The sequence below is a fragment of the Besnoitia besnoiti genome, chromosome XI (genome assembly GCF_002563875.1).
Source record: "Besnoitia besnoiti strain Bb-Ger1 chromosome XI, whole genome shotgun sequence".
Classification (NCBI taxonomy): Eukaryota; Apicomplexa; class Conoidasida; order Eucoccidiorida; family Sarcocystidae; genus Besnoitia; species Besnoitia besnoiti.
Window position 1 is genome coordinate 1409524 of NC_042366.1, and position 25756 is coordinate 1435279.

The 25756-nt window shown below is 59.9% G+C and overlaps 4 protein-coding genes across 4 annotated transcripts; 1 reads left to right on the forward strand and 3 right to left on the reverse strand.

Annotated features, from left to right (window-relative positions):
- Positions 1-664: 664 nt before the first annotated feature.
- BESB_020790 (uncharacterized protein) lies at positions 665-4854 on the forward strand (the record flags this gene model as incomplete). Its single annotated transcript, XM_029360788.1, has 5 exons — positions 665-2733; positions 2895-2979; positions 3207-3363; positions 3622-3866; positions 4294-4854. The coding sequence occupies 5 exons, from the start codon at positions 665-667 to the stop codon at positions 4852-4854; spliced, it is 3117 nt and encodes a 1038-aa protein (XP_029216147.1).
- A 2234-nt stretch (positions 4855-7088) lies between these two features.
- Positions 7089-8626, reverse strand: BESB_020800 (putative ribosomal protein l22/l43; the record flags this gene model as incomplete). The annotated part of the gene is made up of 3 exons (XM_029360789.1): positions 7089-7355; positions 7941-8156; positions 8492-8626. 3 exons carry the CDS (start codon positions 8624-8626, stop codon positions 7089-7091), a joined length of 618 nt encoding a protein of 205 aa, XP_029216148.1.
- A 758-nt stretch (positions 8627-9384) lies between these two features.
- BESB_020810 (uncharacterized protein) lies at positions 9385-10917 on the reverse strand (the record flags this gene model as incomplete). Its single annotated transcript, XM_029360790.1, has 1 exon — positions 9385-10917. One exon carries the CDS (start codon positions 10915-10917, stop codon positions 9385-9387), a length of 1533 nt encoding a protein of 510 aa, XP_029216149.1.
- A 1985-nt stretch (positions 10918-12902) lies between these two features.
- BESB_020820 (uncharacterized protein) lies at positions 12903-24628 on the reverse strand (the record flags this gene model as incomplete). Its single annotated transcript, XM_029360791.1, has 10 exons — positions 12903-15182; positions 15764-15874; positions 16313-16402; positions 16847-16990; positions 17456-17593; positions 18212-18342; positions 18799-19273; positions 19513-20973; positions 21391-22605; positions 22931-24628. 10 exons carry the CDS (start codon positions 24626-24628, stop codon positions 12903-12905), a joined length of 7743 nt encoding a protein of 2580 aa, XP_029216150.1.
- Between the last annotated feature and the right edge of the window lie 1128 nt (positions 24629-25756).

Here is a 25756-nt window from a genome sequence, read left to right on the forward strand (position 1 = left end):
CGGTCTCTTTTTCCATCTTATCAATCCTTGGCTATTTTAATGGGTAGCTGTTCAGGCAATTTCAGTCAATCCACCTTCACATGCATCAGATGCTGCGGAGACCGATTTCTCGCGGCGGACCTCTTCCGCTGAATACACGCCATATAAAACTGAGAGTCAACAGAGAACAGATCTCTTTGTTCTGCCTAATTTCCCCCTCGTTTTTTCCTTTGATATCGCGACGCTCACCCTTTCCTATATTTCTGTTAATTTTCTCGCCTTCCTGTTTCCTCCTCTGCTTACGTCTTGTCGTTCGATTGGCATCCTAAGCTGTCCACATGCTTGTACGCGGTTGGTAAAGCCCCTGAAGCGCCAGCCTCATCTTCGTCCTACAACTAACCTGCTGTGGTTCAGCTGTCATTCTGACTGCATTCTGTTTGAGCTGGGATTTTCCTCTCTGTCCAAGACTAAACGCCTTGTCGCTTCACCTGCGTGGCATGGCCTGGGATCCGTTACACGGTCTTTCCCAACTGCGAAACGAGTATCTTCTCGATTATACGGTTTTCATCGAATCTGTTGCTAAGCGAAAGCCATCAACGTTTTCGCTTTTGGTGTTTCTGTCGCTGTTTCTGTCGTCGTTCTTCGCTTAAAGAAGTCAGCATGCGATGGTCTCGTATCCTTCAAGATGCCCCGAGCGGCTGTCTCCAGTGTGCGGCATAGTATGATCACGCGCAGTCGCATGGCCTCTCGGACTGTGAACGCGTCTTGCCCTGTGCCGATTTCCATTTTCGAATTTTCCCAGTCTTCCGAACTAGAACGTTCTTGCTCTCGACACTCTTCTGCTTCGACAGCTTCCACAGCTGCGCCCGTTCTTCCTCGTCTCTCGTCACTTTCATCCTGTCCATCTTCCGCAGCTCCCGAAGCACCTCGTTCGTTTTCTTTCTGTTGGACGTCTCCGCCCGCCTCTCCCCGCTCCGCTTCCGACTTCAACGGGCCTCCTTCCCCTTCCACCGGGCTATCCCACTGCGCCAGAATGTCCGCGCGCCGCGCGAGCCCCTCGCCCGTCGGTGTACCCCGAGACCTAAGCAGCCGGCACGACACCGAGCTCGAGTCGCTTTCCACCTGCGACGGCGAGCGCAGTCTCTCCGTCTTCAGCGACGTCGACAAGACCGTCTGTTCGCCCAAGGAGCGCGGCGCGATGGCGACCCGCAAGAAGGCCGGTCGCAGCCGCTCGGCCTCGCCCGCTCTCGCTGCGCTCTTCGCGAGCACCGACCCTCGCGACCACGTCTACGCCTTCTTCCCGGGGGGACGCGAAGCCGTGGAATCAGCCGTCCACGAACTCAGCGGCCTCGAGGAGGACCGACAGGCCGCGTCGTACGAGGCGCGCCTGCTCTCGAGGCTCGAGCGCTCGCAGCGCCGGCGCCGATGCGGAGGCGAGCCGCGCGCCTTCCGCTCCCTGGCGGCAACGACTCTCGGCTTCCTCTTCCTCTTGCTTCTGTACGTCCTGTGGCTCGTAGACGTCCAAACTGAGACGGTGTTGCCCGTCATCCGATGCATCGGCCGCGTCCTCGCGCTCCCTTCGTCCCTTCTCGCTTTTTTCCGCGCCTCCACGGACTCGCTCTCCCCGTTCTTTGCGGCACTCTCGACTTCACAGTCGGCCGCGGAGACGCCCGACGCGCGAGACCTGGAGGCGGTCGCCTTTCCCTTCATTTTTGAAAACGAAGAAGCGGACGCCGACCTCGCCTCGCGCAGACGCGTCTCGTTCGCTCAAGGGCGAGAACCTCGCGGGTTCGATGGAACGAGGAAAAATCGCGAACGCGGAGAGGAGGGAGAGGAGATCGCGGTGCTGCAGCCTTGGATGCCTTTGGTGAATCAGCTTGACGATTTGCTTAGAGGCGAGGGCACTCCGCTTGAGGAAGTGCAGCAATCCGAGGGGACGCCAGACGACCTCATATTTCTGCCGCGGCTCACGAGGAGGCGCTCAGCGGGGCAGAGAGTCACCGCGTCTGCCTCCAGGCGCCAGGAGCGAGGCGACTCGAAACCGGACGACCTGCGCTGCGACGAGGGCGAGCCCAGCGAAGACTGGAAGGCCTTCAGCGATCTCCAGCGCGCGTGCGCTGTCCCGTATGGCGACGAGGACGCGGAGTTCACCCTGCCGCAAGGCGCTGCGGGGGCGACGCCTCTGGTGAGCATCCCGCGAGCATTTCTGCTTTCGTCTCGCAACGTGCCGCGCAGTCTTCGCGCCCGCTGCAGAGTGCCCTCTGACTCGTCCCCGTTCCGCGCCTGCACAGCCAACGAGCTCTTAAGCGTTTTGCTGATCCGCGAGAAGCAGCTGCAGCGAGGCGTCCTTCGAGGCTTTTTCGCGACCGCGCGCAGCGGCTCCGAGTCCGCCAAAGATCTCCGCAGCAGCCTGCGCGCCCGCCTGCCGCCTCTGCCGTTCTGCCTGCTAAAAAACACTAAGAAAAACGCCTTTTTCTTCAACGACGCTCACTGGGAAGCGCTGCAGCTTCTCTCGCTTCTCCAGAGAGCGCCTCTGGAAGAGTTTGTCGCCGGGGTCACGCAGGCAGCCAGAGCGTCGCAGACTCTCACAGGCGACGCGTCTGAGCAGCAACCCGAAGCCGAGAAGAGACAGCGCGAAGACGTCCGCGATGCCGTGAGCATCCTCTACAGCAAGGGCCTCTGGGATCTCGACGGAAACATCGCTGTCGCGCCGGCCGGCTACGAACTCGAGGGACGCTTCAATCGCTACACCTGGTAAGCTTCGTTCGAGAGGTCGACCGCCCGGCGACTGGGTTCATTTCGCTTTCTCTCTCTCCGCACATCTTTTCTTTTCGAGGCTTTCCTGTGCATCGGTGCCCCCCGGGGGCTGGCGCGGAACTCAGGTTGGTCGGCTGTGGCTTGTTCTGTGCTTTTAGGAATTCGGATGAAGCAATCATGCACGAAGCAGCCGCCGCAAGCTTTGCCTGGAAAGCTGACCGCGAGCTTCCCTCGGGGTCGCAGGTACGCGGAAAAGTTTCGAGGTCGGCACATTTTCGATGCCTTGACTTTCAGCGAGTTTCACCTCTTGACTCCGAACGCTGTCTGCGTCTTGCTGACCTGCTCTCTGATGCGTTTAACGTGTGTCTCTGTGGATGGAGCCATACAGTGAGTCATATGAGGGGAGGCGGGCAGGAATGTGCCTAGACGCGTATTTCTGTTGCCGTTTTTGCGCTTTCCCCTTCCTTCAGATCTCTGTCAACCAAGGGCAACTTAGCAGCGTCCACACTCTGCATCGCTTCGGCGTTGTTGAGGCCTCGAATCACTGGGGCCCGGTTTTCTTCTTTCGGCGACCGGAGAACGACCAGGAAGCACGCCCGCGTCCGCCGTTCGCTTCGACTCGTCATGGTGAGGATTTCGAAACCCGCGTGTGCGCGGCAAACGGGAAGGAATCTCCCACGGCATTCCCTCGAAGGGGGGGAGGCGCCGCACCTGAGCCAATCAACGCTGGGAAGGGAGTTCATTCGAAGCGGCTGGCGCCTGATGCGGCGTGTCTCAGCCTCGTAGATCACTGCGCTTGTGTATGGGGGCTGCGGCGCGCACACGCACGTGTCTAGGCGCCATCGAATGCAGTATTTTTGCTTTCTGTGTTCCCCGCGCTTGCAGCGAACGGCATCTCTGCGCCAGGTGAACTTCTTTTTCGCGCGTCGCCAGAGAATCTGCAGCGACTGCCTTCGTGGATGCGCAGAAGGCGCATCGTCCCGAGAGACGGCACCATGTGCTTCCACCCCGAATATAAGGCGGAGCAGGCTCACTACGGCTGCCCAGTGATTGACGCTCCCGCGACCGGCGGCAGCCCCCACGAAGAGTGCGACCCCCTGCCCGAGCTTGACCGACCTAAGGCCCGCGAGGTAAGGGTGGAGTTCGGCATTCACTTGCGCAGTGCGGTAGTCTGGTGTTGAGGCATAGTTACGAGCAAAATATGCACATATCTGCGCGTATGAACGCGCGCAGACCTACAAGCCTGTCTCGCGGTGGAATTCCGGCTCCATTCTGCCCATCTCGTGGGCGTTTGGTATTCGATTTTCTGCCGTAACGGTGCGTGCTTCATCGGCTCATTCTTTTCTTCTCTGCGCATGCCAAGTTATCGTGCCGCACTGTGCCGCCTCCTTGCACTCTGGGGGGGGGGGGGGGGGGGGGGCGGGGGGGGGGAAGAAGGGTTTAGGGTTTGGGGGGACTGTCATTTTGTTTGTGACTCGTCGCGTCGGGTGCTTGCTTCTCAGTCTGCGCAGCGACTTAAAGCCTCCGCTGAGGTTTCTCTTTTCGCTGTTTGTTCAGACTGTGACGTCGGCCGGGCAGCCCGCGCTGGTGTGCGATCCGTCGGTGTTTTTCAGTCGCACCTTCGGTCTCGGCTCTCTCGTTCTTCGCCGCGGCGGGCCTGTTGGCGGCTTTGACCGACTGTCTTACCTTTGCCTGCGCGAGCTGCTTGCTTCCGCGGACTCCCCGCGACGACGCGCGCCAGACGACGCCCGCGCAGAGGAGGACGAGGAAGAGCGCGAGGAGATCTCGCTGGCGACGAAGGAGGCGCATGTCGCGGGGCTGCTCAAAGAGGCCTGCTTCCTTCAACTCGACGCCACGCAGCAGGCCGTCAGACTCCTGAGCGAGGAGCTGACGCGGGGGGGGGGCGAGGAGACCGAGGGTGGGCAAGACGCTGGCGCCCCGCTGCTGGACTCGCTGGAAGCGGGAGAGACTCCAGAGAGGGAGCGGGAGGCCGCCGTCACCCGCATGATGCTCGCGGCTGCGAAGAGCGACGAAGAGCTCTTGCGAAATTGCCTCACCTACTTCACCAAAGTCGAGAGAGAGGCAAAGAACTGGGCGCGCACGAGTGCGGAATTCTAGCCGCACGGCCCGGAGCGCGCGTCGCCCGCACCCAAACGAAGTGACGGTTGCTCAGTCTAACGCGGGCGTGCCTCGCAGTGAGTCTCGCAGGCCGCCAGCGGATCTCTGCTTAGACACGAAGTGCGTGTCTGCAGCGCAGAGGAGCCTCTCTTTGAGTGGGAAGTGCAGCATGTCTGGCGCAAGCGATGAAACATGCGAAGGTGCTCCACCAGTGCGCGCAGGCAGTTTGCGTTACGTCTGATGCGACATAATTTGAGTGAAACCAGCAGCGTCTAGGTCGTCTTCTCAGGGCTGCAGACGAGGCCCTCTGCCCTCCAGCAAACCCATGCCGCAGGGTGGGAAAGTCTTTGGTATTATCTGCCTTGTGTGCCTGGTGTTTTGCACACGCCGTTCTCAGCACGAATCCCAATGTAACTCTGTCCGCATGCACTTACGCTCGTAGACGGGGTGTGTGTGGAGTCTCCGTCAACGCGGAGGGCTGTGAGAAGGGCGTTTCGCTGGCTATGCGCTCGGCACATTCAGCCGTTCGCTTTCTCTTTTTTCTTTCGCCTTTTCAAAAGAAGAGGCATGCCCCAGCGACTGAGTGCTTCTACGTCTCGAGCGATCGTTCACGTGCGCCCCGTAACCCTCGACTCCAGACTATTTTTGAATTTGTCTGCAAAGTCTCTGCTTCCCGCCCGCGCGACTGCAAACACGAAACCAGGCACGCCCGAGAGCGCACAGAGAATAGGAGCTGTAGCCCAGATGAACTCAGTCGTTGCCAGGAATAGAAGACGAAACCGAGTTCGTTTCACTCGTCTCAATCCAAAACCGCCCCTTTAGATGCCGCGTGGCTGGTGCACAAGGAGAGTGGACTTAGGATCAGACCAAAAACGTTCCCTACGGGTGTAGGAAGCAAGAAGTAGCGGTAGTTCTTGAGATGACGACTTCCGCACCACCAATATAGACTGGTACAAAACAGGTACAATTCTTCGCGGTGAGGTAGGCATCAAATAGCTCCAGCGGCCTTGCGCTCCTCGCGTGTAGGACTCTGCTAGGCGTGAAGCAGAAGGGCAACACGAAAGAGACGACAGAAGAAAGCGGCCTCAACGTCTCGTTAACGGCGTGCAAACGACACCAGACACGCGACCGTCTCTACCTCACACTGCTCCATCTGCGTGGCTGCCTGAGGTGACTCGGCTGCGCTGTCGATTCTCATCTGCTTCTACCTTCCCCACGGTCTTTCTTCTTCTTTCCTTGCTCCCATTTGCCTCTCCACACTTCCTTTCTCGCGACGCAGCGGCTTCGTCTCCAAAAATCGTCTCGCGTCCCGCAGCCTTGGACTCCATGAGTGGCTGCTGTTGAACTGTTTGCAAGCTAAGCCGTGCTGCTTCGCGCCGGCCGCGACCTCCGTCTCCCTCGAGTGGACTTCTATGCATTGTGTTGTCTGTTGGATCTGTGTCGCGTGCTGCGGAGACAGCTCACACACAGGCCCTGCGTGCAAAGGAGGCTTTTTGAAACTTTCAAAAAAAATCGATGACTTCGGTTTCTTGTTGCGCCCGCCGCGCCCCAGCGCACTGTCTCACGCACGGATACCGACTCTTCCCTTTAGGAAGAAAAAACTCTCTGCATTGGAGATCGCTACGCGACACCACAAGGAGAATGGATACAGAAGACATCACAATGTGTGCACGATCTCTGAGTACGCAGAAAAACATCACTCCTTTCGTACACAAACATGCGCATCCTGGCTTCGCGCCTTGATGATCAACTTAACATCTTCTTCGCATCCCAAAAAGGCCCTCCACCCGAACGCCTTCCTTCTCTCGGGGAGCCGGTCCAGCGCCTTCATTTTCAGACACCCCCCTCTGCTCCCTACAAATTGCTGCAGCCTTCGCTCCGCGTTTCAAGTTCTCATTCCTCTCCTCTCTCGCGCGCCGCCGGGCTTAACCGGTCTCCTCGGGCTCCTTCGCATGCACTGCCCCGTTCTGTCTCGAGAGTGCGACCTTCCTCCATTCCTTCTTCGCTATTTTCAGAATCGACCTGCAGAGCACTGCCTGTCGTCTCGAATTCGACCTGCGAATCTCCTTCAACGTCGCCCTGCGGACTGGAGTGAATCACGCAGCGCAGAGGCCCCTCTGACTGTGGCTCACTCCCTCTCGCCCTCTCTCCCTCTTTCTTTCTTTTCCTGATTCTGAAGAAGAACCTCTCAGACGCGTGGACCTCGCGCGTTTGTCCTCTGGTGAGTCGTCAGGTTACGCAACCTCGCGTTTGTCTGCGTTTTCAGCTTTTTTTTCGCTGCGCTCCGGCAGTAGCCGGCGCGAGAGAACGTCCTTCAAATGCAGCTGATCCCAGCCCTTGGGGAACTCGCGCTCAGATCCCCAACGGCCGTGCCCGCGAATCGCCTGAATCGAGAGCGCCAGCGACAGCGGCGAGTACTTGGGCAGCCGCATCGGCGGTCGCTTTCGGTGAAACCAGCGCAGCGCCAGCAGCTGCGACGGCAAGCTCGGCCGCCAGAGTCCCTATCGGAGACACACGCATGCGAAACACACAAAATGAAGAAACGACGCTGGTCACGCGGACCACGCGCCTTCCACGCGCAACCCAGCTCTGCGGCGCTGGCGTCCACTTCGAGACCTCTCCCCCCGCAGCTCTTAAGACGCGGCGCGCGATGCCTGGCGAGTCACCAGAACGGGGCAGCTTCGAAACACACGCACCTTGTCCATTCAGTTGAGAAAACCAGGCGAACGCAGCAAAAAATGTGCGTGTGGGAGTCACTCTGTCCTCTACCTGCTGCACCTTCAAATCGAGACGGCTGCAGAGGATCCGCTAATCGCGAACTTCAAGACATCACATCGGATGCAGAAAAGATACCAACTCTTGTCAGCGCGTAGACGGCTTGGTACGTCACCATGCAGCGAGCCGCGATGTGCCTCGCGGTCATTTCTTTGGCTGAAAAAGCTCTACGCCGCGGCTCCCGCTGGCCTCCGGGATGCTTGGGCTGTGTGTGACAGTAATACATATGCTTCTTTTACAGAAAGTATTGTTTAAAACTCGGGAAAAGTTTAGAACGCAAAGGAACTGAAGAGGACTGGCACAGCCCGTACCTGAATGCTTCTCCGCTCAGTCCACGTTCTCGGACCGCCGTGCTTCAGAAAGCGGTTGTCTCCCTTGCTGTTTCTGTGGAGGTCAAGAATTTGTTCGATTTGCCCCGGTGAGAGATCCTTCAGAGGCGACTCGCAGCGACTGTCGGCGCGCTCGCCCATGTACTTAAACATCGCCTTGGGTGGCTCGTACTTGTTCTCCACTGTGTGCACAAGGACCTGAAACAAAAAAATGGGGAAAAGAAAAAGAAGTCGAAGAGGCCGAGCGGCGGTCAGCAGCCAAGTGACTTCCCTTCCACCTGTGGCGATTCGTGCCGCGTCAATTACGTGGTATATATATATGTATATATATATATATATATATATGTATATGTATAATGGTAGAGTCGGCCGTAGTAGCTATTCGCTCATCACGCCTTCTGCGTAGCGCACATTCATCCCCTTATACGTTTATACCCTCAGATATGCGCACACATAGAGGTATCCCAAATACGAGTGCGTCGAGGCATACATCCATGTATCCACTATGTATACTATCGACATGCGGTGCGAACCTGCGGGTTTCTTTGCTTCCACCGGTGAAGAAGATGGCGGAAGAAGAAGCGAAGGCCCTGGCTGGAATTGCCCGAGGCGCTGTACTGCAGGACGACCTCCTTGAGGTGCCAAACGGCGCCACCGCGCGAAGTCATCTCGGAGGAAAAAGAGAAAATCAGAGAGCAGAGAATCTGGAAGAAAGGAACAAAAATCCGCGGACAGGCACGCGTGCGTCCCGACGGGCGGTGCGACGCCCCGAAGAAGAGCGGGGGCGAAAGAGAGGGAGACGGAGACAGACCAAGGCCAGGCGGCGCGAAGTCGAAAAGAAGGAAACAAACGCAAGATAGCAAAATACCCCAGGCTCAGGCCAGTCGGAGACCTGTCCCTCTGATATGAGAGAATAGCTTAAGTCTGAAATGCGGAAGACGGGTAGCGGAGACTCCCGAGAATTCTCAAACACGAAACGAACAACCTGAAGAAGCGCACGGGCTCAACTCGAAGAGGCAGAATGGACGCGAAACCATAACGGTGAAAGTAGAACTCGGAGGAAGACAAAAACGCTGACTAGAAGTCAATCCTCGCGAGACGGTTTTAGGGATTCACAAACAATGGAATCGCCGACGCAGAGAGCGGAGCTGAAAACCGACACCACAGAGCATGCAACGTTGGGAGAGACTTGGAGCACAGACAGTAAAGAAGGGCTGAGGTCTCGATGATGAAACGGCCTTCGACCGAAGGAAATCGCCAGAGGAGAGCGCGGGGCGATTCGAAGTCTCCGGAGGGCAATCGACGAAGCAGATGACGGAGCCCGCAGCGTAGCAGACGCCGCGCCTTCGCCTCTACCGTGTCCAGGTTTCGGAGTTCCTCCTGAGTCGGCTGCAGCGCGCCCTTCGGCCTCGCGTCCTCTCTCCTCTTAGAAGAATTGCAGAACGACTGCCGTCCCCACCGCAACGCCGAGGGCGCCAGTGCTAACGGCGCACGACAACGCGGCGCTCGCTGCTCGTGGAGAGATATCCGTCCCTTTGACGTTCAAGTCTGGCGCCGCGGAGGAGCTCGACGTCGTTTCCTGTGCTTGCTGCGACTCGCCCTCGTGTGCGTCTTCCGCGGGCTCGACGGATGGATCAGCGGTCTTCCCCTCTTCGGCCTTGCGTTCCTCCTCTTCCTTCTCCGCTTCGTCGGGTGTCTGCGCTTTCTCCTCTTCCTCAGCTTTTCTCCTCGCCTCCTCTTCTTCGGCCTTTTTCCGCTCCTCCTCCGCGGCCTTCCTCAGGCAGCTTTCGCAAACGCACGGCGGACCGAGGCCTCCTTCTTTCTTTGCCGGTTCGCCGCCGCGGTCTTCTTGACAGGCGTCGCAGGCGCACGGCTCAGGCGTCTGCGTCTCCTCTTCAACTTCCAAGACCTTGAGAGGGAGGACGGGCACCGTCTGCGTCTGGGGGGCTTGAGCCAGAAGAGCCTGGAGCGTCTCGAAGCCTCTTTCCTGCGTCGCCTTCAACTCCGCTGAGGAGGCCGCCTCGTAGTCAGTCGCCTGCAGCGACCGTCCGCGGGTCGCCAGCACAGGGCGCGGAGCGCGGAACTCTTCGGGAAGGGTCACGACTTCGCGCTTCGTGCCTTCTTGATCGCCAGCTGACGCACCTCCTTTCTTGGCTCTCACACGCGGAAGCAGGGAGGGGAAAGGCTTGCGCGACGTCGCGGACGAAGACGCGGTGTTTTTCTCGAGGGCGCCGTTCGACAGAGCAGCCAGGGGCGAACCAGACGCAGAAGACGGCGGGGTGGTGGCGCTAGAGGGTGGCGGCGACAACAACGAACCTGTGCGTCGCGTGTCGAGGGCGTCGTCGTGCGGCGCTAGCAGATGCGCAAGCAGAGGAGGTCGGGCTTCGTTCTCTTGCGGCGAGTCGGCCTTCTGGTCTGTCGGGTGCCTTTCGGCCTTCTTGCCAGACAGCAGCGGGGCCCGCGAGTGTGTAGGCTTGAGCAGTGGGGCCGCAGGCTTCGAGAGCGACTGCGACGCGGGCTCTGAAGGCGAGCCGGCAGGAGACGCCGTGGAAGTCGAAGACTTGAACGGTGAGAGACCAGAAAGAAGGTGGAGTGCCGGAGAACGCGGCGGCGCCGCGGCGGACGACGCATCAGCAGGCTCTATGCGATTTTCGCTGGGTTTCCTTTCGTCGGCGCCTCTAAGGTAGATGCCGGGTGCAGCTGCTTGGGCGGACTGGAAAGACGAATGCAGGGAAAAGACCGCAAGAAACAGATAAGTTGCCGCAAACAAAGAGAGAGAGAAAACAATGGACCGCGGCAGTCTCGTGGGCTTGTTGCCAAGCGTCACGCAAAAACCCGAACGGTCTGCGCAGATGCATGCGCGACGTTGCCCGACAGATCCTTCCGTAAGAACGGGTCGCACTGAGCACCGTGTGCGGGTGCCAGAGGCGAAACCCCAAAAGCGCAAGGAAGAATCCATCGTTTTCAGTGATCTGTTTCGATCTCGAGAACAGAACGCTTCCGCGCGGATCGCGACACGAACTGCAGATGTGGCGTTGTGTCAGTGAAATCCCTGGAAGACCAGCAGCTGACGAGACACCGGGAGTGGGAGACATGCACAGGTTACCTTCACCTTCGGTAACTACCATGCAGGTTTTGGCTGGAGAGAGCCTAGCGGGCGTCTCCAAAACAACTGTCGCTAGGTGTGGAGCGATGTACGTCGAAACCTGAGTCGAAATAGTTTGAGCTAGAGTTATGTCGCGCTTTACGGCATGGATACTCGCGCCACGCGAATCGCGAACGGCACCTACACGCGGCAGCCAGTTCAAAAACCTTGGTGGTTTATGATTGGATAATACCGCCTCCTTAGGAATCGTAGTATCTTCTGCAGGCGACCTTCAAGAAAGAAAAAAATGCTCATTCAAAGGCGAGGCGCAGTGTATCTGTGCTTCGGCCGCACACGCAGCGGCGAGCAAAGCAAGGTAGACCCTTTGGTGCGTAGGAGATCTATGCGTAAGGTCCACGGGCTTGATAGCTCTCCTAAGTGGAGTCATCGCTGCAAAAAGTCCCTTGCGAAAGTCTCGTCGCCCTGTCGCTGCCTCCAGTTGGTATGCTGCCTTCATTGCGCGAATCAACTACCGCGGTGGGATCCTCTCCTATCCCTTTGCTTTTGGCCTCAAAGCCTTAGACTTGCCCGCGCAAGAATGGACGACCGGAGCTGTCTCGGCTATTACACCGGATAGATCAAGACAGTTCGAGCGTTTTTTGACGTGATAGCGAGTTTTTCCACGTAGGGACGGGCATTCTCTGGCGATCTCTCAACACAGGGAGGACTCCCCACCTGGCACGGGGAATATCAAGCCTCAAGAAGTGGCGCGTTTTTCCACTCTCTCTGTGTCAGAATGTGAGCGCGATGTTTCTGAGAGTAAAAAACCACATCTTAGTGCGAGAGACCAGTCTACGAGCCTCAGCGATCGACGACGCTGCACTGTCCTGCTTGTTTTGAGGTTCCTTGCGTGCCATTGAGCTGCGGCTCCTACCTTAAGTCAGATGTAAGTCGCTTCCAGAATAGGACCGGCAGTAGTAAATAGGGAGACCGTACTCTATACACAAATCATGTTCCATCCACTGACTAAGTCTCAAGTTACAGAATGTTAACGTATCAACATGCGGGTATTCAAATCTCGAAGTTCAAACGAGAGAGCTGGCACTGCCTTTCTGAACCTGACTTGCTGCTCGCCGTTCGAATAGGCTCCCTCAGTGTTCAATTGCCAACATGCAGGCAGTCACGAAGGCTCTGGCTCAGGCTTCGCCGCCTACGGCAGGGGTGAGATGCCTCGGCAACGGTTAAACAGCCACTGGATGCTTATCGTCAACAAGTGTAATCAGAAGGATAGTAGAAGTCACCATAAATGCAATACCAATCAGATAACAACTGAAGCAAGACTCCATGCTACACTTGCTACAATGGGATTCCTAGGTTTAGATAAACGACCTTTTCTCTGTACAAATGATGCGCGATCCAGAACTGTATAACTCAAATAGAATAAGCACAGACATTGTAGCTCCTGGAATCCTAAACACAGAAGGCATACGTGAAATCGACACGTCGGTTTCGCTGCAACACCCTCGCTCGTCGTTCTGTTCCTGTCCTCTCGTCTCACGCACTCCCGCCTCCTCCATCCCCCTCTCAATGTCTACCATCTTTCTTGCTTGGACTTCTTCATAGTCTCACAACACCTTCTCCTCCCAACGCCTTCTTTTAGACTCCTGCGTTAGCGAGTTTCTGGTGAACATCTTTTCTCCTCGTGACAGTTGCTACGCCTCCTCACCCCGTTAGGCAAAAATGCGAGACTCCTTCTCCGCCTTGCGACGGCTCTCTCTCTTCCGCCTTCCTCGAGCCCCCTCGTCTCTCTTCTGGGGTGATTTCTGCTTTTATTCCCCTTCTGCCCAAGCACGCTGCGTCTATCGCTCCTGCCACTGCGCATATTGCCGCTGATAGGCGAAGAATGCTTCGCACTGGGCCCTGTACGCTCTCCATTCTTCTAGCTGCTGCAGCGTTAACTGACTCTCGTCTACTGCCTGGAGCATTGCCACGTACTCTTCGAAGCTCATCATCACTCCTGCCGCCGCTTGAGGCTCCGCGTCTCCCTCCTGCCCAACCGCCCCTTCTGATGCGACCCCCTGCTGCACCTCCTCGACGGGAGGGCCGCCGGCCTCTCTCAGCTCCTCCCTCTCCCTCTCCGCCCCCCCCGTTGGTCCCGCGGCCGCGCTACCAGGCTCGACCTGAGAGGCTCTGCCGCCCTCCACAGGCTGCGGCGTCCCCGCGAGAAGTGCCGATGCGGCTTCGCGGGCTGTGGAGACACTCGCCTCACCGGCAGTGAGCGGAAGCGAAGACAGCGCGGGCGCCTGAACGCCAGCTCGCGAGAGAGCCTGAGAGGTCTCCACCTCCCACTCGAGCGCGTCGGCCGGTCTTTCCGAGAGATCCCGTCGCTCAGAATGGTCTCCTCTGCCTTCCTCGCTTCCTGCCTGGAACGCGACTCCGGAGGGCGAGGGAGACTCGCCCAAGGGTCCACAGTAGCCGAAGTGCGCCGGCCTCCCGGGGTCTCCACCCATCAGCAGGTCTCTCCCCACGCGGTCCTCTTGCTCGGTGCGGCTGCTGAACTCTGTAAACGCGTCCTGAGAGCCTTGCGCGCCGGCGGCCGCGGTCCCGAGCTTCTCTCGCGGGTCTGGCACCGCAGATGGCGCCGCGCGCACTTCGCTATCCTCCTGCCCAGCTCTGCTGCTTGACCAAAAGAAGCGACTCAGCCGCCCCCGGAACCCCAACCGCCCTGCTGGCTCCTGAGACACTCCGCTTTCTGCAGCGCCCTCAGGCCCGCGGCTCTCCGCCGCCGTCTGTGCGAGCTGCGCCTCCGCTTCGTGCCTCCTCTGCGGCTTCGCGAGCGCCCCCGTTGCATCTTCGACAGCCGTGCCGAGCTCGCGGGCCTGTCGGGGGTTCCAGGCACCAGGGTGCCCGTCCGCCTCGCCCCGTTCTCCGCCTCCGTCCTGCGGATACGCCACCGGCAGGCTCGCCTCGCCTGGCCGCCAGGCGCCGCTTCCCTGGACTCTGGCGTCACCGTCCTCCAGGCTTGCTTCAGGACCTGAGAGGCTCGCGCCCGCGGCCTGCGTCTGCGCAGCGTCGCCTGCAACCAGCGAGTCACCCTCTGCGTGAGGCGCGCCCGCCAGAGCGCGAAGACGATCCTCCTCCTCTCGCACTCGCTCTGCCGCCTCGTGACTCGACGCACTTTCCACGCGCGGCTCCGCCGGCGCTGCCGCAGCCGCTGTAGAAGCCCCGCTACCGGCTGAAAGGCTGAGCGTCCTTTCGCACGCAGGCCCTTCGGCACTGCGCTGCTGCGAACTCAGCACGCGCCCGACGAGCGCGAGAGAGGCGACAGAGCCGCCGCTCTGTCGCCTCTCTCGCGCTGTCGCAGCGGGCTGCGACAGAGGAAAGGCGCAGGCCGCGGGAGGCGAGAACGCAGCCTGCGCGAAGGCAGACGGCGACGACGGCGAAGGCGAAGACGAGGAGAGAGAGGCCGTCGGGATCTGCGTGGGCGTGTCGCGAGGAGACGTTTCCTGCGGCGTGGACTCCGAGAAGGCTCCGTGGCGGTGCGACGGTGGAAACGAAGAGGAGCTCGCGCCGGACTGGCAGGAGAGACGTGAGTACGAGGAGTCCTCTCTGACGGCCTCCGCCACATCTTCGGCTCCTTCGAAGGGCGACGCTGCGCCCGCGTCGCCGTGGCACAGGTCCGACTCGTCGAAGCCGCTTGCGGTTGCGCCGCCCCGCGAGGGAGAAAACGCCTCGTCGCTAGTCCACCGGACTCGGCGTGCGTCGTTCTCAACCCCCAGCGCGCCGTCGCTGCCTGCCTCTTCGGGCAGCAGCGGGAAAGGCGAGCGCGAACACAGAGAGGCCGCGCAGGCCGCCGAGTCCGGCGACAAGCCCCGGGACGTTGCGCGCTCGCCCTGCTGCCTCGTCTCCTCTGCCGGGCGGAGCCCATCTGCCTTGGATCCCAAAGAAGACGCGGCGCCAGCGAGCGAGGCACGGGGGGCAGCGGAATCGAGACACGCGCTGCGCGAAGCGGTCTCCACCTGCGAGGCGAGCGCCTGAAGCTCGCGGCTGTAGCGGCACGGGAGGTCGCTCAGCGAGCAGACGAACTGCAGACACTCGGGAACGCGGTGAACGAGCAGATCTAACAGCGCGAGAAGCTCCTGAGCAACCGACCAGCGCAGCCAGACGCACAGCCAGAGAGAGAATATTCAGTGTCGCACCAAGTGGCCCGCTGCGCTGCAGCGATCTACCCCCTGGTGCACGGCTATCCAAATATACATATATTCAACTAATAGGCATACACACACATGCGCTATACCGCATGCGGGGATACGCTTGTGAATAATAATGTCTCTACAGATATACAAATATACAAATATACAAATATATATATATATATATATATATATATATATATATATATATATATGTAACGATGTATTGAGGCGAGACCGGCGTCTACGCTATGGTATGGGGCAGACGCCCATGTCCCTCTCGCACCCTGCGGCCTTTGCTCCAGGCGCTAGCGCTGCACACGGGACTGCGAGGCGTCTGCTGCAAGTAACACAGTGCTTTGAATACGCGCAGAAAATCGCCAACAGATTCTAAGCACTCGCGTTTCCAGCTTTCGTCTGGTGTTTGCATATGCAGTAACAAATCGTCGGAAACCGCAGTCGAGAGAATAAAAAATCGAGGCGGCGAACACCTCGCAGACCAACCGCGCATGTCTGTTTCGGCCTACGTTGTGCTTCTCTTGGAGGTCGCGCAGCTGCTCGCCGCGCCTGGCCGCCAGCGCTGCCTCGCGGCTCAACCTATCCATAAGGGCCTTATCCGCCTCGTCTTCTCCCTCGCCCTGCAAAAAAAGGATATGGAGTGCACGGCTTCATCCTTTCTCGTGCGAACACTCCTCGAATCGAGGCTCGGCCTCCCCGCCCACCCTTAGGCCCCGAATAAAATCGAAATATCCGGTCTCCTTCCACACAAGCCGGCGCAGAGACAGTGGACCAGGCTGTCGCCACCCCCCAGGGCTCTCCCCGTGCGGCTACATGTACATACACACACATATACGTGGACATATACAAGTAGGTATGATATTTGTATATTCATACATGCATACGTGTACCTATATACGGGGATGCATGTACGTATATAGATATATAGATACATAGATAGACAGATAGACAGATACAGATGCAAGCTCGTGGGTGTTGAGCCCTGCCTGCAACTGATGTCTCCCAGGGAGGAATTCCGCCTTTTTGGAGACCGTCGGCGTCTCACATTCGCGACTCACCTCCGCGGCTCTCCCTCCTCTTCTCCAATCGTTTGCGCTTTTCGCGGCGTGGAGTTCCGCCCGCAGCGTCTGCAGCTCGCTCTCCCGTGTCTAAAGAAAAAAAAGGCAGAGCGGGAGGCGCGGTTTCGCTTAAGTAGAGTCCGTTTTAGTCCCGAATGAAACGCGATTTCGAGGCGTGCGGCTACCGGCCAGAAGATTCCAGAGACTCCTCGGAGTCGCAGACAGTCTGTCCGCCAGAGCCGCGGCCGCGGAAGATAAACATATTTGCAGGAGGCATTCGGGACGAGAGACGACACAGTAGGCGCACTCGCCACGCACACTGAAGGGCAGCGAAGCGCATACGTGTCTGAATACAGTAGAGTGCAGCTGAGGGAAAAGCGAAACCGAAAAACTGACGTCGCGCACTCGTCACTCAGCCGCACTGGGCAGGCTGCCGCGACGCGGCGGCTGCCCTTTAGAGAGTCGCCGGTCATGGCCCAAACGGCAAAAATGTGAGACGTGTGCAAGGCAACACGTGCGCAGCGCGAGACGAACCTGAAGCTCTTCTTCCAACTGTGAAAACGCCAGCACAACCGCTTCCAGTTGTTTCTGCGTATCGGCGAGCTGCGCCGCAGCCAGGCGCCTTTCCCCCGCCAGCTGCTCGCCCAGCGCGCTCTTCTGCATCAGCAAGCGCTCAAACTAAAAGCAGAAACAAAAAAAACACAGGCGAGCCAACCATGCACTCGATCGCGCAGCGGTACATGTACATATATATATATGGAGCGATATGCACATACATATATATAAATATGGAACCATTTGCATACAGATATACGTATATATATATATATATATATATATATATATACATATATATTTATACGCGCATATGCATAAATCGACACGCTGGGTTTGTCACAGATCGCACACGATTGCTTGTACGGAACTCGCGGAAAACTGCAGACGCCGACACGTGTATCCTTATGCATACAAACATACACCTGTGTCTACAGATGCATTTACAAGTTTAAACATATCGAATCGGAAATAAATATGCACGCATACGAAAGCAAATACAGCGAATTCGAATGCAAAATAGTGTGTCACTAAATTGCGAAATGGCCGCATTATCATTGACATGGAGACGCTCAGAATCTCGTTTACCTCTCGCTGCAGAAGACTCGTCTCCCTCTGGAGTTGAGCAAGAAGCGCCTCTCTATCGGGGTCCAGCGCTTCTTGCAGCCGCGCTGTGCGCGCGGCGAGCCTCGCATTCTCCCGACGAAGCTCCGCGATCGAATCCTCCTAATACCAAAAAAAAAACGAGAAAGGCATGGATCGTCGCAAAATGGATAGCGGCGTTACAGACCGAAACCGGCTCACACTTGAGTCGAAAAGACAGAAAAAGATGTATCACCTTAAGAGTCGACTGAAAATAAGCTCACTAGTCTACCGGCGGAGGCGAGCGGGCACACGAGGCGACGGCAAGCGAGAATCTCAGCCGGCGATGAAGCGGCGCGAGAGAATCGAACGAAACACAGGATAGGGCAGCTGAGCAAGTTGAACTTCAGTCTGGCTTAGCGGAGGCGCCGCAGAAATCGCCGAACGAAGCCGCGAGGGGGAGAGGGGAAGAAAACCAGACGCACGGGGGAGAGATGGAATCGAGAGCGAGGCGAACGAGAGAGACATATCAGTCGACAAACGTGAGGCAGACACGCGCGCGACCGCCGACCCGAGAACGTGAAGACGAAAAGTTCAGAACCAATTGACGGAAAAACAGAAGAAGCGGAAGCGGGGGAGAGAGGGGGACTGTCGCGGACCCCGGCCTCATAAAAAGCCGATCAAAAAGGGAAAAGGAGTATAGAAAAGAGGACTCACGAACGCGAGTCAGATTCTCTGAGAGCGTTTGAGCAGAGCGAATACCTGGAAAAGAAGAAAGTCTTCAAAATCCTCGCGCGTGAAGCAGTCCACCTGCTGCGACTCATCTCGCGTCCCCCCGTCGGGCTTCTCTTCGCTCCCTCTGTAACTTCCGCCCTCGCGGCACGCACGCTTCCCTGCAAGAAAGTCACTCGCCGCAGAGTCGTGAGATCATGCGAGGGGGATTTGCAACTCTAAAAACCAGATTCGTTCTTCGCTTCCACGTGTCACGCACTTCCGGGTCTCCACACGCGCGACCTCGACTCTGTCTCCCCTGAACGTAGAATCTCCAGCGCGCATCTGTCTCCTATGCAGTCAGGTCAAAGCAAATCTCGTAGTCCATGCCCCCAAGGATATACATACATTTATACCGGCTTGAACATCCATCTATACACATATATTTTTTTGATATGCATACATATATATATTGAGAGAGAGTACGGAGAGTCGAGTGTTGTGAGAATGCAGACATCCTTCTCGCCTTCTGCCGCTGCGCACTCCTTCCCGCAGGCAGGCGCAGGACATCGGCGCCGCACACGTCTCGACTCTCCTTTCGGCTTCCTCTCGCGTCCAGGCGCTTTCTTGGAGCCTACCTGCGACAGCGAGTAGCATCTGCAGGCCTCGCGCGCCTGAGCCAGTCGCCGCGAGGCGCAGAATCTCCACCTCTCGCGGAAGCAGGAAGCCCGCCAAGAGGCGCGCGAGGTGCGACGCCGCGCCCAGCGACGGCGCCGAGCCGCACCGCAGCGGAGACTTTTCTAGAGAGTCCTGCGCTGCTACGACGCACGACGCCGACGCCGACGCCGCAGCAGGATGCGCGCCGCCGCCGTTACACCATTTCTCCTCTGCGATCGATTGCGAGCCCTCGCCGCCTTGGCGAAGGCCAACCTCTGCGAGGGCCTGCACGTAGAGCGACGCGGGCACTCGCGCCGCAACATCCACCTCTCCGATGAGCCCGGGAGACGATGAAAGACCGGAGCTCGAGGGATGCCGCCGCCAGCCGCGCGACCCCACCGCGGTTGCAGCGAACGGAGAAGGAAACAGCACCAAAGTGGACGCGAAGCGGAAGCCCTGCGAGGCGGAGGCACACCAGATCAAGACTGGAGGATGCATAGGAGATGGCGTTATTCTTAGGAGAGAGACGGGAAGCCCTTCACAAGGCGGCAAGAGAAAAAGACATTTCCGCATTTAAGCGCAAGATCGCGCATGTGTTTGGTGTACTTTTTCTTGGGTGCTTCCTGCGTCTTGTCGGCTTGCGCGTGCCTCTCTGCCGTGGAAGCATGAGGAAATTCGCCGTCGCGCGTCCTCACCGGGTCAGTTTGGAGTCGCTGCGCATGCAGCGCGAGGCACTCGACGCCGACGACCTGAACGAGAAGTCTCTGCGTTTCATCGGCGCGATGCGACACAGCGCCTCTGTTCCCAAGCTTCATATCGCGTCTGCCATCTTTGCGCTGGGCGGAGCCTCCTTCTTTCTCTGTCTCGTCGCCGCCGCTACTCTCTCCACCTCCGCAGGTAGGCGCCGCCGCCCTCCACACTTCTTGCCCGTTGCCGGCCTCTAAATCAGAAAAGTACACCTCGAGAGACGGCAGCTCGTGACGCACCTCCGCAACCAGATTGAGGGCTGCATCCGCGCGAGCCATGCCCCTCCCCTGTCTCCCCCCTTCCGGCACCAAGCTCCTCTCGTCTTCCCCCCTCCCTCGCAGTCGGCCTCTCGCAATATCGCGCGTCAGCTCGCGCTCAGTCTCGGCGAAGGCCTGCAGCGCACTCGCCGTGCGATCAAGGAGCAGCGCCACGCTCGCCCGCAGAAGCGCCTCGCCATCAGCTACGCCAGAAGGCGTCCCAGCCGCTCGCGCCGACGGACAGAAGGGAAGCAGAAGGAGCAAAGAGGGTAGCACCAGCGCCGACGAAAGCAGCCAGGCGAGCGCCAGCGCAACGGTGCCCTCGGGGTGCTGAAGCCGTGAGGCCGCAGCGGCAGACGCCGCGTGAGAGGGGTTCCCCGGCGGCTCGCGGCCTCTCGACGCGCGCGCGTGCGAGGCAGCTTTCGCAGCAGGCGAGGCCAGCGCCCAGGCGTCCCCGCACACCCTGGGGAGAAGCAGGGAGAGAAGCAGGACGCTGACGCGTGCGGAAAACAGGCGCAGCGCGCGCATCTCAGCAGGACACACGCTTGCGGTGGGCTCCTGCTGTCGCAGCGCGCGAGACAGCGCAGGCAGGAGACCTCCGACAACTTGCCGCAGAAGCGGCTCCTCTCCCTGCGCTCCAGGCCCGGCTGCCACGGACGGCAGCGGCCGCGAGCATGCCACCAGCGCCAGGGAGGGATTCTGGAAGAGCGAAAGAGAGAGAAGAGACACCGCCGTGCACGCCTGCGTCCAGCGCCACGCAAGCCGCTTCTTCGCCTCGGGGTCGTTCTCTTCGCTCTGTGGCGCTGGCGCCGCGACCACCGCCGCAGTCTCCGCGGCGCGTACGGCGCGGCGGAAGGCCCACTGTAAGGCGGCGGCGAGCACGACGCCAGGGGGGAGAATCTGCAGAGGCGGCGGCTCGTCGCCTGCGTCGCCTCGCGCGCTCTCGAGGCCGCGCGCCGCACCGCCCTCGTCGGGCGCAGCGGAGCTGAACTCGAAAATGCGCGGCAACGCGCACGCGAGGTCGGCTGCGGGCGCGGGCGTCGCGACCTCGCGAGCGGAGCCCGAGGCAACGGCCGCAGAGGACGCGGCGCCGAGAGCCGCGAGGCAGCCCTCCAGGATGTGCGCCTGAACAGCGGGGAAGGAAGTGATGATCTGAACGACGGAAGGCGAAGCGCAAAGGAAACCGATTGAGTGGGAAGGCTAGCAGAACGCAGGTTCCCCTGACGCGGCATGAGGAGGCACGCACGCAGGAAGTCGCGAGGCAGCCATGGGAAGGAGACCCAGTGTATGAGTCGGCTGCACGCTGCTGTCGCGCGAGAGAATGCCGCAAATACGAGCTTTATGAAACAACCATCTAGCTCTCCCCGCCACACATTTCGGCTTAAAACGAAATGTCTCCTCTCCCTCCTCTGACAGCGCGCTCCTGCGGTGACATTCGCTGCTTGGCTTCGCAGATAGAAGCCATGCCCGCTGAGGCCCTTGCTAAGTCGGCTTTTTTTCCTCTTTGTTAAGCTATTTTCACATTTTCCAGTTCCTCTTCACTCACACTTCTCAGCTGTAGCCACTTACCACGTCGAGGGCCTCCAGGAGCAGCGCATGCAACGCCGGCGGCGCGCCAGCCTGGAGCGCGGCGAACGCGAGGCAGTAGAAAGGCGGCGGCCCTGCGGCCTCAGCCCTCGAGGCGTCCTGCCGCGCGCGCGCCTCGTAAGGCAAGAGATGCAGAGGCGTGGAGGGAAGCAGCAGTGCCTGCAGCGCGAGCGACGACGACTCCGCGGCGCGAGCCTGCGCGCCGCCGCCGCCCCGCTGCGCCGCCGCCGAGCCTCCGTCGGCCTCCTCGACAACGAGCGCCAGCAGCAGCTGCAGCTGGCGTGTGAACAGGCGAAACAGAGACGGGACAAGCGCGGCCAGCGGCGCGGCCGCCGGGCGTTGCGAGTGGGAGTCAAAGAAGAAAGCCAGAGAATTCCACACTTTCGCGACGTGCTGGCACAAGAGGTCGAGGAGTCCGCTCCGCAGCAACGCCGCCTGGTTCGCTCGAATGTCGGCTTCAGACCACCGCGCCTGCGCCTTCCCTCGCCGCCCCTTCTCGCACGACACGCGCGAAAGCTCTCGCTTCTGCCGCGCCGCCAGTGAACCGACACTCGAGGCGAATGCGCCGTGCGACGCTGCGGCGACGGCGCCCGACGCGGGCGACGGCCCGAGCTTCTTACGGTAGGGGAAGAAGTTCCCGAAGACCGCCAGAACGAGGAAAAGAGCCTCGTCGAGCGGCGTGGAGGAGGTCTCGAGGCCCGGCGCGTTTTCGAAGGGGGGCGCTGGTTCAGGCGGTGTACGTACACCCGGCAGCTGCGTTTTCGCGGCTCCATTCGTGCGAGCGCCGCCGCGCTCGAGGCCGGCACACGGGGGGCTGCCTGGAAACGAGTTTTCTGTCGCGTTTTCCTCCGAGCGGAGGGCCTGCTGGCGGGTCAGACGACCCAGCTGCTTGACATGATCCTCCTTCGCCCGCAAAAGGAACTGAAGCAGGAGCGCCAGCGGCCGCAGCAAATTCGCCTCGCGAATGTGTTTACACACCGGCCCGCAGCTGGTCAAGCTGTACAGACACCGCAGGCTCGACCGCACGCGCGGTGCACTCAGCAGGAGTTGCGTCGTGGCCAGCGGCGGAGGCTGCAGCGCCTCGACTCCCCTGCTTTCAGGCGCGGAGGAGGACGCGGAGCCGAATGAGGTCTCCGTGATACCCAGAGGAAGGCCGAGCTCCGAAGCGAGCAGCGACAAAAGCGCCTCGATGGCGCCCTGAGAGACGCACGAAGGGAGAAGAGGCAAAGGAAGTTCGCGAGGCGGAATGCGCGCGTCTCCACATGCCGCTAGATTCAATAATCTACAAACAGCTTACTCCAAGTGTGAGATGTCCCTAAAACGAGAACTCAAGAAGAAGCCTTTGTGTGCCCGATAGCGACCAGACCGGCTGCCTGAAGAGGTAGACAGGTCGTGTGACACAGACAAGGATGCATACGCGTGGCAGCATGCCTCACGTGCACATACACCTGCCCGGCGCCAGCCGATGCCTGGCGCCGGAGGAGTTCGAACTGGGCGACGCGTCTCTCTCTCTGTGGCTTACTTGGAAGGTGGCGATCACCTTCATCTCTTGGCGTCTCCCGGTGATGAGTCTGAGCACCTCCAGCGCCTCTTCGCGCACAAAGTCCGTGGCGCCTGCCCCCTCCTGCAGCGACGCGGTGAGGCGCGTGATGCAGGCGGGGCGGTTGAGAAGTGCGTCTTCGAGGAGGCGGCAGACGGCGGCGCCGCGCGCCTCAAGCTCGGAAACATCCTTCGCGCATCGTTGACCCTCGCCGCGGCCACTGCCGCCTCTCCACGCGTCTCTCTTACTAGTCACGCGGCTGGCGGCGCGGCGCACCGGAATCCAGGAAGACGTGGGCTGTTCGGAGGAGCTCTGCTGGCGGGTGGCGAGCTCCCACTGCCTCGCTTTCTCCGCCTGTTCGCCCTGCTCGCGGAGCGCCTCGCGGCCGCGGCGACACGCCTCCTCCGCGAACCCGTAAAGCTTCTGCAAGACGAGAAGGACGTCATGCTGGATGTAGACCTCTGGAAGAAGGAGCAGCGAAACAATAAGGTCGCCGTATTCGGTGTGTTGCATGACGCCATCCATCAGCTGGAGATACACGCCCCCACCCCACGCGTCGGCAGCATCGGAGCGTTTCAATAAATCGTGGTTCCCTCGATTCGCGGAACTTCCGTCGTTCTGCGAACGCGAGGGCGTTCCTCGCCCGGGACCGTCGACGTCATCCTCCTCCTCGCCATCGCCATCCCCGTCGCCGCCCTCCTCGTCTGACGACGTCGCATCGAGGCCTTCCTCATCGCCGCAGCGGCAAGCATCCAAGAACTCCTTGAGCACTCCCGCTTGGGAGCCTCTCACGTGAGCGCCCTTCTCGTTCGCCGCCTCTGGCCTCTGGGGTGTACATAAACCGCTCGCCCCTCTGGCAGAGTCTCCGCGCCGCGTAACGCGGGTCAGGGGCGGCGGCGCATTGACGGCGAAGAGGAGGTCGAGGATTTCCAAGGCGTCCTGAAGAATCGTGGAAACCGCAGCGGCATGCGCAAAGGAGCCCGTCTTCTCAGCGTACGCCTTCCCGAGATGCAAGACGCCGCAGAGAACTCGAAGGCCCAACGGATGCGTGACGAGGGAGCTGCACAGGGTCGCTGCGGAGGGCGTGGCGTCGTCTGCTGCCTTCGCTGGAGGGGGCCCCGAAGCGAGCCCGTCAGCGGCGGCCGCCGAAGCGGAGGCGATCTTCTTCTGCGCCGCCTGCAGCGCGGACGCCTTCTGCTGTCTGCAGAGAAGCAGCAGCTGCTGCAAGAGCTGCTGCAGCTTTTCGAGGGCCTCCGCCGGCAGAGGCGAGACGAGCGCGGGGGCGGAGCGCGCCTGAGGCGCAGCAGAAGACTTTCGCCGCCCACTCCACGACGAGCAGGGCTTGGACGCGTCTGCGTCGCGGGCCTCTGCAACAGGCGCGGCGCGGGCAGCGGCGTCTCCATCCGCGCTCCTGCCTTTTGCAGCACCGTCCCCCGAGGCCCGGGGAGAGGCGGAGGGCGGACTCGGCGCAGACGTGGTGACCGCGTTCGCCGGTGAAGGGCGAGACGCGTCAGAGGCGAGGGCAGCAGGAGGCAGAGAAGTCGGAAGTCCTCCGCCCTCAAAGAACCGCGAGAGTGTCGCCTTCAGACGCGTCAAGAGCGTGTCTGCTTCCAAGGCGGCGTCCAGCAGAGACAGCCGATCCTTGACTTTTCGCTTCAGAAAGGACGAGATGGCTGACATCTTCGCCGCACACGAAGAAGCTACGCATCCTCAGCAGAGGCTACGCACGGGACGGCGGCGCCGCCCTCCGCGTGCATAGGTCCGGGAGAGGAGGGAAGGGCGAAGGGCTCGATGGAGGGCGGACAGCGTAGAGAGACACAAGCCGATCGGCAGCGATGCTTCAGAGATCGCGCAGGGCAGCGAGCAGGGCGGCACAAGCCTTGCGAGACGCGAGAGAAGAGAGAAGCCGTGTACAGGCGCGCGGAGATGGAATCTGACGTGACAGACAGTCGGGCTTCTTACAAGTGCATCTTGAGAGTGTGGAGAGCATAGCAGAGAAGCCTTTCGCGCGGGCGAAAGCGGACGCGAGGAGAGACAGACAGAAAGGCGGATGTGTACGTCCCCGAAGACATCAAAACAGCTGCAGAAACGCTGCACCAGGAACCCTGACTTCCAAAGAGAGCATGTGAGGAGGAAGAAGCGATCGGAGAGTCGCTGCCGGCGGAGGAAGGCCGGCGCGGCTCCGCGACGTCCAGGCGACCCGAAAGAGGGAGGTTGACGCAGGAGGAAACGCGCGAAGCGACGAGAGAGAGAAGACAAGAGAACGATTTAGCCCAGAAGCGTAGCGTGTGAGGAGCGTACGGCGAAGTCGGAGGTCAAAAGGCGCACACAGGGTTCGGTAGCCGCAGAAATTGCGCGAGACAGGGAAGGGAGCTTTTCGGGCGTCCAGATGTGCATCGACGAGGAAGCAAGGCCCGCGGAAAAGCACGCGCGCCATCGGCGGGTTTTTGCTGTTTCTTTAGGCAGCGAAGTAGAGGCAAAAAGCGACGCAAAGTGGACGTACTAGCCGAAGGTGCAGGTGTCCTTTACGGTGGAGAAGAGGAGCCGAAAAGCGACAGCCGATGGCCATGATGTGGAGGGCATGCAGCCGATTCGGTTTTTTTCGACATGCGCAACGCTGCTCGAAAGGAGACGCTTTCGGTCTCGAGAGAGCCTCTCCGCGAGATCAAAACGTGTCCGACTTGGTGAATCCGTGAACTGCGGGCGAGGGAAGATGTTTCTATTTGCCAAGATTCCCGTGAAATCTGTTTCGCCACCCCCAACCCCCTTCTCCTCGCCCTGCAGCCTTAGGCGCCTGCGCGAGCGCCG